Here is a 12,540-nt window from a genome sequence, read left to right on the forward strand (position 1 = left end):
CATTGGAATCCATGCAGAATTTGCCTTCTACCCTATGCATGACCTATCACAAATCAGCTTCTGAAACTGACATGGTGATGATCTGCTATGAATGTATCAACATTAGCATTACTGGAGTTTTCATGAGTCAGTATCACCTAAGAACTGAGGGTGATCTCCCACCACAAATATGTTGGCAACAGTATTCCTCAGTGAGGAGTTAATGAAGAGTTTGAGGATGGCTATCACAAACTGTCCATGGCAACATATGGGCTGTTTCTATAGCTATACACCTACAATGTGTTTCTAATAAATAAATGGTTCTAATAAAGCACACACTGAGTGCATATATAAGCTATTTGAAAGGGTACTCAATTAATGTCAAGCAAGAGACCATACTGATGCTACAAAGGCACATCAGCTGCAGTTATTATTAATTCACACACAGGAAGAGAGTTTGGTATTTCTGGGAAAACAAGCCCAAGTGTAAACATCCTAGTTCATCTGCTACAGCTGGAAAGACACACTCAACAGCAGACACTAAGATAAACTTATTACTTCAGGCCTGGAGTGAACCTCAAGAACTATAGAGGTTACTTTCACAAGCAGTGGTCAGGTCTGAAAATGCAGCAGCTACAGATGAATAAATCAGGACACAAAGAGTCAGACAGTATTTTTAAAGGTGAAGCATGTACTATAATAAAGATTAGTACACTGCTGAAGTAGACTATGTAAGGCCCTGGACATATCAAAATGTCAGGGAATGTCTGTTAATCATTTTATTGACCTCCTGTCCTTAAAATAATGAGACATGTGATTTCCTTCCACATTCAAAACAAGGTTACACAATCAAAACAATAGCTCTTATTTTTTATTATCCGAGGCTGATCATTACCAAATTATTAAACTGTTACTATATTAAATATGAGTATTAACTGTAAATTACCATATATCAGCTATAATTCTGCAATTAATAACAATATTACTAAGATATTGGACTATATAAACTGTACACAAAATATGTTCTTTTAGGACGCTATAATAATAATAATAATAATAATAATAATAATAATAGTTGAGTATTTTGCTCATGGCCTGATGAAAGATGTCAGGTGAAGCTTTGATACTATTTGTTTGACATATGTGAAATGAATATTTATTTGATTATTGTCATGGAACTAGTGAACATTTTGCATTATATTGGTAGTATGTTTGAATAGACCTACTACTATAATGTCAAACATTGTGGATATAAATATTTGAAGGCTTGATTTTGGCCTACTCCACAACAACAGCTGGGTGAGTCCTGCAAACACAACCACACATAGATCTTGGAAAGAAAACCTGCCACATTCATTTCCTTAAGGAGTTGGAGAATTTTGAAAGTTGGATACGCAGCATTATGGTGGCTTGAAAACAAAAGCAACTCTGAAGGACACTAACTTAAAGAACCTCTCCGTTTAAAATCAGTGAGAGCTTTTCTGAACAAGTGAGGAAGAGAAGAGCTATTGTCTATAAGGAGGCAAGAGCAAGAGGAGATGATGCTATCATAAGCTATCATACGACTACCTAATTGTGAGGCCAAAGAGCAGTTACTGAGCAGAGAGCCCATGATATAAACTGTATTAGATAATTGGTTGATATGATCGGGGGGAAAGCATGGTACTAATGCTACTTAAAAAAGAGATAAGCATAGATCAAAGTCGGGAGTTTAAGAAAAAAAGTCGGTGAAATATCTAGTTTAATTAATTGTGAAAATATAAATATACTTGCTGTCTCAAACACATTTAGACTACTCAATAACAGGCAAGAATATTTTTAGAAATTATAGTGATATTGTAGGGGGATGTATAGCTATATGTATAAAGCTATATTCCCACTGTACCTGCACTTGATGGTTCCTAGTATTGATGTCTTTGGTTGGAGGTCTTGCTCATTGTAAACCAATTTTTGATAGCTATAAGTGTCTATAGCTCACCATGTGCAAGTAGACAATATGTAGAAGAAAATTCTGTGCTGATGTAGAGTTATGTTTTTTGTTAGTAAGGTAACAGATATTAGTAAAGAAATGTTTGTCTTCGGTGACTTTAATATAGACTTGCTGGATTCATAGTGGAGGAAAAGGATGAACAGCACTGCACACAATTGTAATTTGACTCAGATGGTGAATAAGTCAACTAGAGTGTTTTGTAGTCATGCTGGGCAAACAGCTGCAACCGGCATTGACCACATATTTACTAATAACAGTGAATTTTGCAGAATTTGTCCACTGGGGTTATTGATCATAATATTATGGTTATAGTAAGAAAAACCGCAACTCCCAATGCTTGGTCTAAAGTACTGTATAAGAGTTCATATAGAATGTTGTGTGAAACTGATTTTGTTAGAGATATGGAGAATATTCAGTGGAACCAAGTGTTGATAACCATTTCACTGCGAGTTATACTGTGTATGACTATGTATGCGACAAATAAACCAAACTTGAACTTGATAATAAATGTAAAGCTCTCAAGTTATTTACTGAACTATTTCTGTCTATGTGTCATTAAGAACATTTCAAGTAAGAACTAATAAAACATAATATATTGATGAATTTAAGGAATGTATATGTAAAAGGGAAGAACTCAAGAAAGCTGCAGTAGGTTGTATATGAGCTGAATAGTGACAAATTTACTGTGCAATGAAAAATATAATAACAATGCTAAACAGAAAGAAGAAAAAGCACTTAAAGACCAAATTCAGAAGAGGAAGAATGATGGAAGCAGACTTTGGAAAACACTAAATGAAACAATGCAAATTAAAATGATTTGAATAATCACTTTGTGAGCAAAACTGACAGGTTATGAAAAGATTTGGCTCCCCTAATGTGGGTGGTATGTCAATTCAAATAATAACCAAATTCTATCATGAGAAACAAAGTGTTTTTGAGTTTCAACATGCAGAAACTCAAAAGTTGGAAAAACTACTTGCTGGGCTGAACAATAACCCATCTGATATGGATAATCTGAGTGGACAGTTACGTAAAGCTGTTTCAAATATAATTTCATTGCCAATATGTAATATTTTTAACTTGAATCTAAAGGAGGGATTGTTCTCTCAGGTTTGAAAGGTTGTGTCTTTTCTGAAAAACAAATGGGAGTTTCTCAGCTACTAATAGCAAACCCATTACTATTCTTCTAATGTTGAGCTAATTGTTCTTCAGCAGACATTCCACTATTTTTTTTTTTACTGAATTAATTAAACTAATTAAATTAAATTAAATTAAAATTAATTTTCAGCATGTCTATAAAGCAAATCAATCTATATACACAGCACTGACTGAGATTATTGACAAATGGTTATCTTTTTCCCAAAATAAATGATGATTGCAACTGTATTATTTGACTTTATTGTGGCATTTGACACTGCAAACCATAGATTATCAGTGAAACAGCAATCAATTGTTACACAATACCTATTCAAATAGGATGCAGTTTATGTTTTTAATGGTGGTTTTCCTTCCTCTTAATACTGACAGTGTGGCATAGGCCAGAGATGTAGGCTTGGGCCACTTCATATTCAATATTTACAAGTGATGTTAAAAGCTTAAGAAAACTCTTAAATGCAGGGATCTCTTCAGACTGCAGCATCAAAGAGAGTACCTGAACAGGCTGAGCCCCTTGTGCCCCAGGTTGGGACTTATGTTTTGGATGATTGCAGTGATAATCTGATTGCAGAAGATACAACTATATATTTTTGTATAACATAACATAAGTTATAACATAACATAACTGAGTTAAGGAACACATTTCAATCTGAACTGTAACTGTTACTTCACTGGATATAATGAAAGAAACATACTGAAAATATTAAGAAAATGAGGGAAGAGGGGATATAGGATGATTAAATGATGATTAGATGATGGTGATTAGATGATGTTTCTCTTTTTATACCCCTGTTCTCCACAGTGTTAGTGTCACAGGTGCTAGTTTTATCTAATCTTGATTACTACTCAACCAGTGTGGCCAGATGCAGCCAAAAAATATCCATCTAAGGAATCCAAATAGCTTCAGAATACATCTGCAAGGCTTACACTGAGTAAAGAGAGAGTACGTGCCAATCTCTCGTAGATTGGAGGAGAGGACAGATTGCCATGCAGTCTAATAGTTTCTTTAGGAACATCTATTATAGTAAACAACCCAATGGTCTGTACTCAAAAATAATGATGTGAGAGAGCAACATAATCTAGCAGACAGGCCTTGTGTAGTTAAACCAAAATCCAGATCAGATGCAGTGTACAGATCTGTATTGTATAGGCCCATCACAATATGGAACCAGCTATGAACAATGAAGTACCTAGTAAAGGAATATTTTAAAAACTACATTAATAATACCCATAATGTGAATGAACTTTTAAAGGTCATGCTGAGATGTAAACTGTTGTGATATTTTGATTCATTTCACTTTTCATGTTTGGAATATGTTTTCTTGAGACTTGTTTGATGTGTTATATATCTTTTTATATATGTTATGTTTTGTTGTGTGCATACCCCAGTACCTTAGTAGAAGCAGATGGGGAGCCAATTAAAGAGATACTATTGTCGCTGCAATGTGCTCCTCCTGCTGTGCTTATTTAACTTATCATAACAAATATAGTATAGACCTCTAACAATCGCAGACAAATCTTACAACGGACCGTTTGTGCTCTACCTGTGTTACTGGGGCGAGACATTTTTACCTGTGGATTTCCAGAAGGTGTCTGTAAGCATCTATGATCTGATGAAATGTGAGAACCTTCAAATAACTTCAAAGTATATACTGTCTATTTACAGTAGCATTCAGCATTCTGTGGACGTTATTTCTCGTTGACTAACTACCCTCACGCGATGCTATAACGGTCTCACCTCCGTAAAGTAGCCTATCATTTGCGAGTTCCAAATAACTGACTACTAGTTGTATCCAGGTCGTGGTTTTCTTCACGTCCTGAGGAAGACGTGCCCAGCGTGACAACTGTACATGGCTGGGCGGGGTGTAAAGTGATTGTTTATCTCCCTCAAGCGATTATTCCAGAAACACTGAAACCTATTGTGTCAGTCCAAGGACACTGGAGTAATATTTTTTGTCGCGTAGTTATTCGCGACACTTCAGACGTAGTTTGAACATGTTGTAAACGTAAGCAGTAAAATTGTTCCATAAGACTTCATATTTTTCAAACGACATTCAAATGACATCTGTACAGTTGCGGTATACTTTCGAACAACAGCAATAACCTTGGAAGGTTAGAAAAAAAACATTTATTTTTATTTATTTATTTATTTATTTATTTATTTTTTTTACAAAAACCCACTAGCTTGTATACAATGTTGTATACAAGACTTTTACAAAGTCTGAAACAGCCATGGGACCGAAATAGCCAAAAATCACAAATGTACAAGAGATGGACAATCTCCAAATGTGCTACTGCTTCCTATAGCCAGTCAAAGCTCAGTAAAAAAAAACTCGCAGCTGTGGTAACATCAGCCCGAGGCATTTCCCTGTAAGAGGAGAAGGTGCACGAGGAAGCAAACAAGTTAATACTTCTATGCGTAGTTAGCAGCGTACAAAAATATGTAAAACCGGAGTTTCTTGTTTTATTATTAGGAGTTGTGGTATACGGGTTTCAATAACAAGTAGAACATAAAACTTATCATTTGGCAGTGCTGTTCTAATATTCCTGACATCCTAAGCTAGAATGTGAATAAACATTTGAGCTTGTTATAGACATACAAAATAATACATTGTGCTAGGTAGGACACCAGAAGTATTGGTTTTAAATGAAAGCACTGTTCCCTTCTCCAATGTGCATAGGTACATACCTCCAAACTGAGCCACGACAATTGAACAATTGCAGCACTGCCTCCATTACACTAACTGACCTTGCAAAAGAACAAGTCTCTTTTTTTCAACACCAAACCTGGTCAACCACAAGAATTATTAGAAAAATGGCCAGACAGGTAAGATCTGTATATATGTATTTGCAAGCCAGTGTTACTTCATGCTATAAGTCACAAGAGGTTGTCAAAGCAGAAATGCTGCAAGGTTACTGTAATCTCTTCTGATCTGTTAATGGGTATAGAGGAGGTGTATTCTCAGAATCTAGGTCAGCTATCAGTAATCCCATCAAGCACAGGAATGCTGTAGGCTGTGGGCCTTGAATGCCGACTGTGCCTGCTCTTGCTGCCCCACATGCATCTCCTGACCAAATTCACAATAGAAATAGTGCACTGATGCACGTCATTAGGTTTTATGATTTTTTCTGAGCCAGTGTTCCAGACCTGACACTTATTCCATTTTCTGCTTAAAAACAATTTGAGTAAAAATATTTTCCTTACATTTCAGTGTCTCTGAGTTTCAATGTGAGACTAATAAAATAGCAAGAGCATGCAGGTACATGTTTGATACTTACTGAGTATTGCTAACAAATGCTAGAAATGTGTCCAGCTCAAATGACTCTAAAACCTACCTAGTGGCATACTGAACTTTTGAAAATATTTTATCTGCTCCCACAACAATATAAAAAATTTGAATTAGTAGCTCAAAAGCATAAAAATGTCATCAAAATTAAATTAAGTTTTGGTTAAATTACAAATCGTTATGGTAGAGTGGTATTATTGAGTCAGTTCTTTTATTTAATCCTCCAACAGATGATACATTTGCCTTCTTTCCTTGAATGACACAAAAGGTTTAAAGAAAGGCCATCTGAGTTGCTGTTCCAAAAAAACATCACTAAGGTCCCCTGAATCATGAACTATCTATTAGATCTCTGAACTTAAGACCACTGAATCTGAAGGTAGTCATTGTTCCCAATCTACCTTTTATTTGAATTCTATCAGGGGATGAGACGATCCATGTCTTGTTACTCCGAGTAGGGATTATTTTAAAAGTATTGATCTGTATGCAGAAAACCATCCTTTAGAGATTTATAAATTATATGTCACAATAATGGCATCAGAAAATAATATCTACTCACTGTAGACATCTAACAGGACAACCAGCTTTTGTCCTATGGGTGAAGTAGCCATCCTAAAAGAGGTACAGTGCTTTTAGATGAACATGCAGAAATATCTCTTTTTAGAGCCGCAATATAATATAACGTAATATAACAAGGTCAGTTTTATAGTATAAAGTTCAACCCCCCCCCCCCCCCCCCCCCCCCCGCCCCCAAAGTTAGCAAATAACTGGGTGTGTCTGTGGTGGCGCATCCACTGTCTTGCTAATGAATTCCGAACTATCTGCTAATGGCCTATTTGGGCAATATCAACATTTTGTCCAAACTATACATCTTATGTATCCTAGGTTTTTAAGACGCCCCTAAATGGTGGAATGTAATAACAGAACGTATTATGCTTAGAAAACATTGCATTTATATAACAGGGGAAACTGCAGGATTAGTTAAACAAATGTGTATTGCAACTACTGTATTTCTCTAAATTAGCCAACATGGACTATGGAGTCGATTCACATGTCAACCATTTTCATTTAAATTAGAATGTGAATGCAGGCGCTTACACTGCTGATACAAACAGTAGCAGCTGTATTTTGGAGTTAAAGATACAAAACAAGGTAACACCGGCAAAAGACAATGATCAAACAAAAATATACAATTGGCAAGTTCCTCGTGAATGTTAGGTTATTTTATTTTGAAATAATGTACAGATTGATCATGTTCATATGATTAAAGTGGCAACATTTTGAGAGCATTCTGAACATTACCATCTTAGATAACTCCGGTCATATGGGTGCAGGGGAGAACTTGCTGAAGGTCTGCTAAGGGTTTCACTGTAGGACCAATGTGGTGGAACAGATTACACGGTTGTGTTCAGCAGACAAATCCATCGTTTTAAAGGACATTTCCACATTCCACTCCACTGTAGTTTTACTTTTTGAGTTGCAGATGGAACAAGGGTTTAGATAAAGTTTTGTTGCTGTACTCGTCGTCTAAAATATTTCATTCTAAAACATCGTTTGGTTACCCCATAAAACTGACCAGACCAACAGACACCGCGGTTGAGAGGAAAAGTCAGCACGTAAAGGTTGGGGCCTTGTTCTGGTACAGTGGGCTGATATGACGATTCCCGTACAGTGATGTGATCCTTTTTAACAGCGACTCTATAGAAAACGAACTGCTAAACTTGACCGGACGATTTGTCACGTTGCGATGGTATAACTGATGACCAGGGGTCTACTGCATCCTTGTCTCCGGTGTTTTCTTTTAGGAAGCAAACCGGGGAACATAGAACCGAATTGCTGAATGGCGTCTCAGCATCTTTCTGGTTATGCAGCTTTCATCAACCCTCCAAAATTCCTTTTAGCATTCGGATACTCCGGATCAATGGGCACCTAAAATAAAATGAAATGTAGGAGTCATTGGGCTCGTGCAATTCAGCATCGACCAAAATTCACCATATATATATATGTATATATGTGTGTGTGTGTTTTTTAACACTTACTTTGGCAAAACACTTGTTAGACGACAGGCAGACTCTGATGTTGTTTTCGAGACCCTTTTTGTCCCCAGAAACGAATGCACCCAATTTTTCCATTATCTGTAAGTGTAAAAAGAATATATAGAATATAGACTAGAATATTTTTATTATTGCACAAGTATAACGAGATTAAGTTTACAGCTTCCTTATAATATTGGACTGAAAATAATAAATATACAATGCAATAAGAAATACAACTGAGGCAACTGTGGCAGTGTGGCTAATACAGTATTATAAAGTATTATACAATACGATCTTGTAAAATATTATAAAGTGATATATTGATACATGGAAATCCGTTTAGTATGTGTATTTTGAAGATATTCAAAGTCGTCTCTCCTTGTAGCACTGTATTCAGATGCACACTTACCTGCCTAAATGTGAGCATCTTGTTTGGAGAATCTTGAATGATAGATGCAAGAAGACCAATATATGTTCCTTTCGTGTTTCGTTTGTATTTTCGTCTCTGAACCCCTTTGGACCTAAGTACACGCTCGGTTTTAGTCATGATGTCTATGACAGAAAATCTTCACATAGGCCTAGGTCTAGAAAGACTGAGTTTAGAGAAAGGCTGGTCCATGCTTATATGCATTCAGTTGAATACAACAGAGCAATACATGGACATTACATACCAATTGCTGCTATTTAAAAATCTTATGAGGCGTTAATGGGAGGCAGGATCTGAGACATATAGCCCATGACCTATAGTATTGTGGCGAGTGCCCCCTTATTTCTTCTTATTACTCATGTTTTCTAATATTATCTTAAAGGAATTGTAGCAATTGTATTCGTAAATATGCGTTAAGTGTCAAAACAAGTTACAAAAATTTCCAATAAAGTTAGAGCTACATGCTTTGTGTAGGCCTAATTATTTAAACTGAAAGAATAAAGTATTGTTTACATGTTTTCTCGTCTAAATCAAAACAAACGAATGGTACGAACGGTTTTTTTGCCTTTAGAGAATGAACATTAAATATTTCCAAGACTGACTAATGTCTTGTGCACATCCTCGTGCAGTTTAGTTTATATTCTCAATGGCTTTATTATTTGCAGACCAGAAAACCAGCGTGGACACCCTGATTTACGGTGTTGCAAATGTCACCTATTCAAAGTGATCACAATTTACAAAGGGAATAAATGTAAAAGTGTCCTATCGGACGCCGGTACTAAATACTATTCTCTATTTCCTTACGGAGTTGTAAATTGTAACACACACTACGAAACATGAAGACTGCTAGCTAACGATTTCTGAGTTTTCTTTGTGTGAAGATTACTGGCAATAAAGGGGTATATAATTGAATTCGGGCAGTTCGTAGAAAATATGTATGAAGAAGGCGTGTCTTCAGAATATACGGTTATCACCCCGTCAAGAAAGGAATGTGTGTATACGAGCTGCTACTGGTAGGACTGAATGTTTTCATTGTGTCGCGCTATTTAGCCTGATTGTGCCGCCAGTTCACATGGTAATTAATTATGATGCCATCCGTTAATAATACATTTTATTTTATAGTGAGGAGAATGTTTGGAAATTGTGTGAGTATGTAAAGGCCCAAGACGTTTGTGCAATGGATGAAGTGTATGCTGTCTTCATATCAAATGAAAGAAAAACGGTGGGTATTCTGGCAAAATCTAATGAAAGAGCAAATGATGTTAAAATATTCTCATTGTTTTAGACTTGATTTTCTTCCTTGTAATGCAGATTCCAATTTGGAAACAAAAATCTAGTAGAGAGAATGAACCAGTTATCTGGGTAAGCAGGTCCCTGAGTGAAGCCTCGTGGTGGCAAAAAAAAACCTAATTTCCACTTTTTGTAAATGTATAATAATATGCAATCTATCTAATATATGGTGTTAATTTCTCCATCTTTTAGGATTACCATGTTGTGTTGTTGCACTGTACCCGGCAAGGCCAGAGCTTCATATATGATCTAGACACTGTCCTCCCCTTTCCATGTCCTTTTGGTGTGTACTCAAAAGAAGCCTTTCAGACTGATGTGCACTTAAGGCCAGAATTTTGGAGGCAAGTTCATTAATGCATATTATCATGGTAGGGTAAATCTGGTAAAGATTTAAAAAAACATTTCTTCAATATATTTTAATCCACTTCATATTGGACCAAATATGTTTATTTTCAGGAAGTTGCGAGTCATTCCAGCTGTCACCTACCTAAAGCAGTTTGCTTCAGATAGGTCCCACATGAAATATTCTAATGGGGCTTGGCGCATGCCCCCACCCGCATATCCTTGCGTACAAACAACAGGTAGATGGGGAAAACAAAAACTTACATAAGATGTGGAACTGTTTTGGATCCCTTCTTTGATATAATCTTCTTTGATATAATCTTCTTTGATATAATCTTTTCCTGTAGAGTCTAAAATGAATCTTGATGACTTCATCAGCATGGATGCTACTGTGGGCTGTGGTGAAGTCTATAAACTTTCTGACTTTGTGGACAGAATGCATCGGAAGTCATGCTGAAAAATAGACATCATCATTTGAAGTGTACACTCCAAATAGTTGAACAATGTGTGAATGTTTGTTTTTAATTTTACTGTCAAATCACAAATCGCCAACATCTCAGACACTTCTGTTTCATGTTCCAATATTTACTGTCAGGCATTTGTTTTTGTTTTGCCAGATTTAAAATGTTTGGATTTAATTTCTCTTCTAGTAAGTAATTATAACATTATCAGATTAAAATTGTTTCTCACTTAAATTTACAGTGTGGTACTTATCAAGAACAGCTCTTGTACGCAGTGTTCATTCTGAAATTTGTAAGAAAATCTTAGATGAAAAGTCACCATGAAATGGAGCAAAATTGCAGACTATTTCTCATCTTTTTCTTTGTGTTATAATAATTGCTAATAAAAGGACATTTAATCCAGGCTGTGTGTAGAAAATATGCATGAAGGTGTATCTTCAGTTATACCATTCAGCAAAGGAATGTGTACACAAGCTGCTATTGGTGGGACCTGAATGCTTTCATTGTGGCTCACTAGCATAGTCGTTTAAAGAGTAATTCACATGTTAATTTAGAAAATGATTGCTATGAAATTGTTAACTTTGTTTAAGGATATAAAGCTACCTGGACCTATTTGTCCCTTTTTGGCCTCATACATTTATGTCTGTGTTATTCACAAAAATTATTTGCAGGTTCTGTTTCTGAAAAATGCACAGGTCTGCTTGTCTAGCAAATCACCAAACCACAAAAGCTGCACCACTGCTGTGATTCACATTTGGATAGTGTTCTTTATAGGTTATGTGCTGATTTGGCTTTGATGCATTTATACTAGACAACTTAAATGTTTGTCTGTGACAATTTTGTTCTGAAACTTGACACTTGTTCATGAAGGCTATGTTTAAAATATATAACTTTTATGTTTGTAAATGCTAAAATGTGAAGAAGCTATCAGTTGTTTTCTATGTAATATTCTAGAACTTGAAAGATTCTGTGAAGACGTTTATACAAGACCCTTAAACATCACATAGCCACCATTGTACTCAATGTGGATTAGGTAATCTGCAAAATTTCAGATCTGGTGTTTTGACTGACCCCTTGCTCAATTTCAGTCATTTTTTACTATAGATTGGTGTATTAGTCAAAGTTTTAGTGGCCTTTGGCAAACTCCAGGGTCTCATGTTTGTGGTTTGAGATATGTATACTTTGTGCAGCACTTTAGAGCTGTGTGCCAAATTTTGGATTCAGAGGAGAACCTGAACAAGAAGTCATGCTGAAAAAAGGATGACATTAATTGGAGTGTAATTTATAAGGTACAAACTGTTTACTTGGTTCTGTTTATTTCCCCAACTGTGAAATAAATATCTGCCCTTGGTAATAATGTTATCAGATTAAATTTTGTTACTCGCGTCAAAAAGTTCAATTTCAAAAACTGCTCTTATGTGCATGTGTAGTGTTTATTCTGCAGTTGGTAAGAAGTGCTTAGATGTTAAGTGGTGGTGATTTTGGCTATGTGATTATAGCTGTTCAATTTCACAGGTGCTGCAGATTTGCTGGTACCATGTTGTGATTACTTTTAAGATTAGTTCATGAAACACTC

The 12,540-nt window shown here is 35.8% G+C and overlaps 1 protein-coding gene across 1 annotated transcript; it reads left to right on the forward strand.

Annotated features, from left to right (window-relative positions):
- Window positions 1-9,700: 9,700 nt before the first annotated feature.
- On the forward strand, window positions 9,701-12,318 carry wdyhv1 (WDYHV motif containing 1). The gene is made up of 6 exons (XM_027000908.2): window positions 9,701-9,884; window positions 9,994-10,093; window positions 10,183-10,233; window positions 10,354-10,502; window positions 10,618-10,742; window positions 10,851-12,318. Exons 1-6 carry the CDS (start codon window positions 9,805-9,807, stop codon window positions 10,958-10,960), a joined length of 615 nt encoding a protein of 204 aa, XP_026856709.2. The 5' UTR covers window positions 9,701-9,804; the 3' UTR covers window positions 10,961-12,318.
- Window positions 12,319-12,540: the final 222 nt, after the last annotated feature.

Source organism: Electrophorus electricus, chromosome 8, assembly GCF_013358815.1.
Source record: "Electrophorus electricus isolate fEleEle1 chromosome 8, fEleEle1.pri, whole genome shotgun sequence".
Lineage (NCBI taxonomy): Eukaryota > Metazoa > Chordata > Actinopteri > Gymnotiformes > Gymnotidae > Electrophorus > Electrophorus electricus.

Excerpts from the sequence above, each read along its gene's own strand:
- wdyhv1 (XM_027000908.2), top strand. The coding sequence starts at position 9,805 with ATGTATGAAGAAGGCGTGTCTTCAGAATATACGGTTATCACCCCGTCA. Across the intron at positions 10,234-10,353 it reads AGAATGAACCAGTTATCTGG|GATTACCATGTTGTGTTGTT; the intron begins GTAAGCAGGTCC and ends TCCATCTTTTAG. Across the intron at positions 10,503-10,617 it reads TTAAGGCCAGAATTTTGGAG|GAAGTTGCGAGTCATTCCAG; the intron begins GCAAGTTCATTA and ends GTTTATTTTCAG.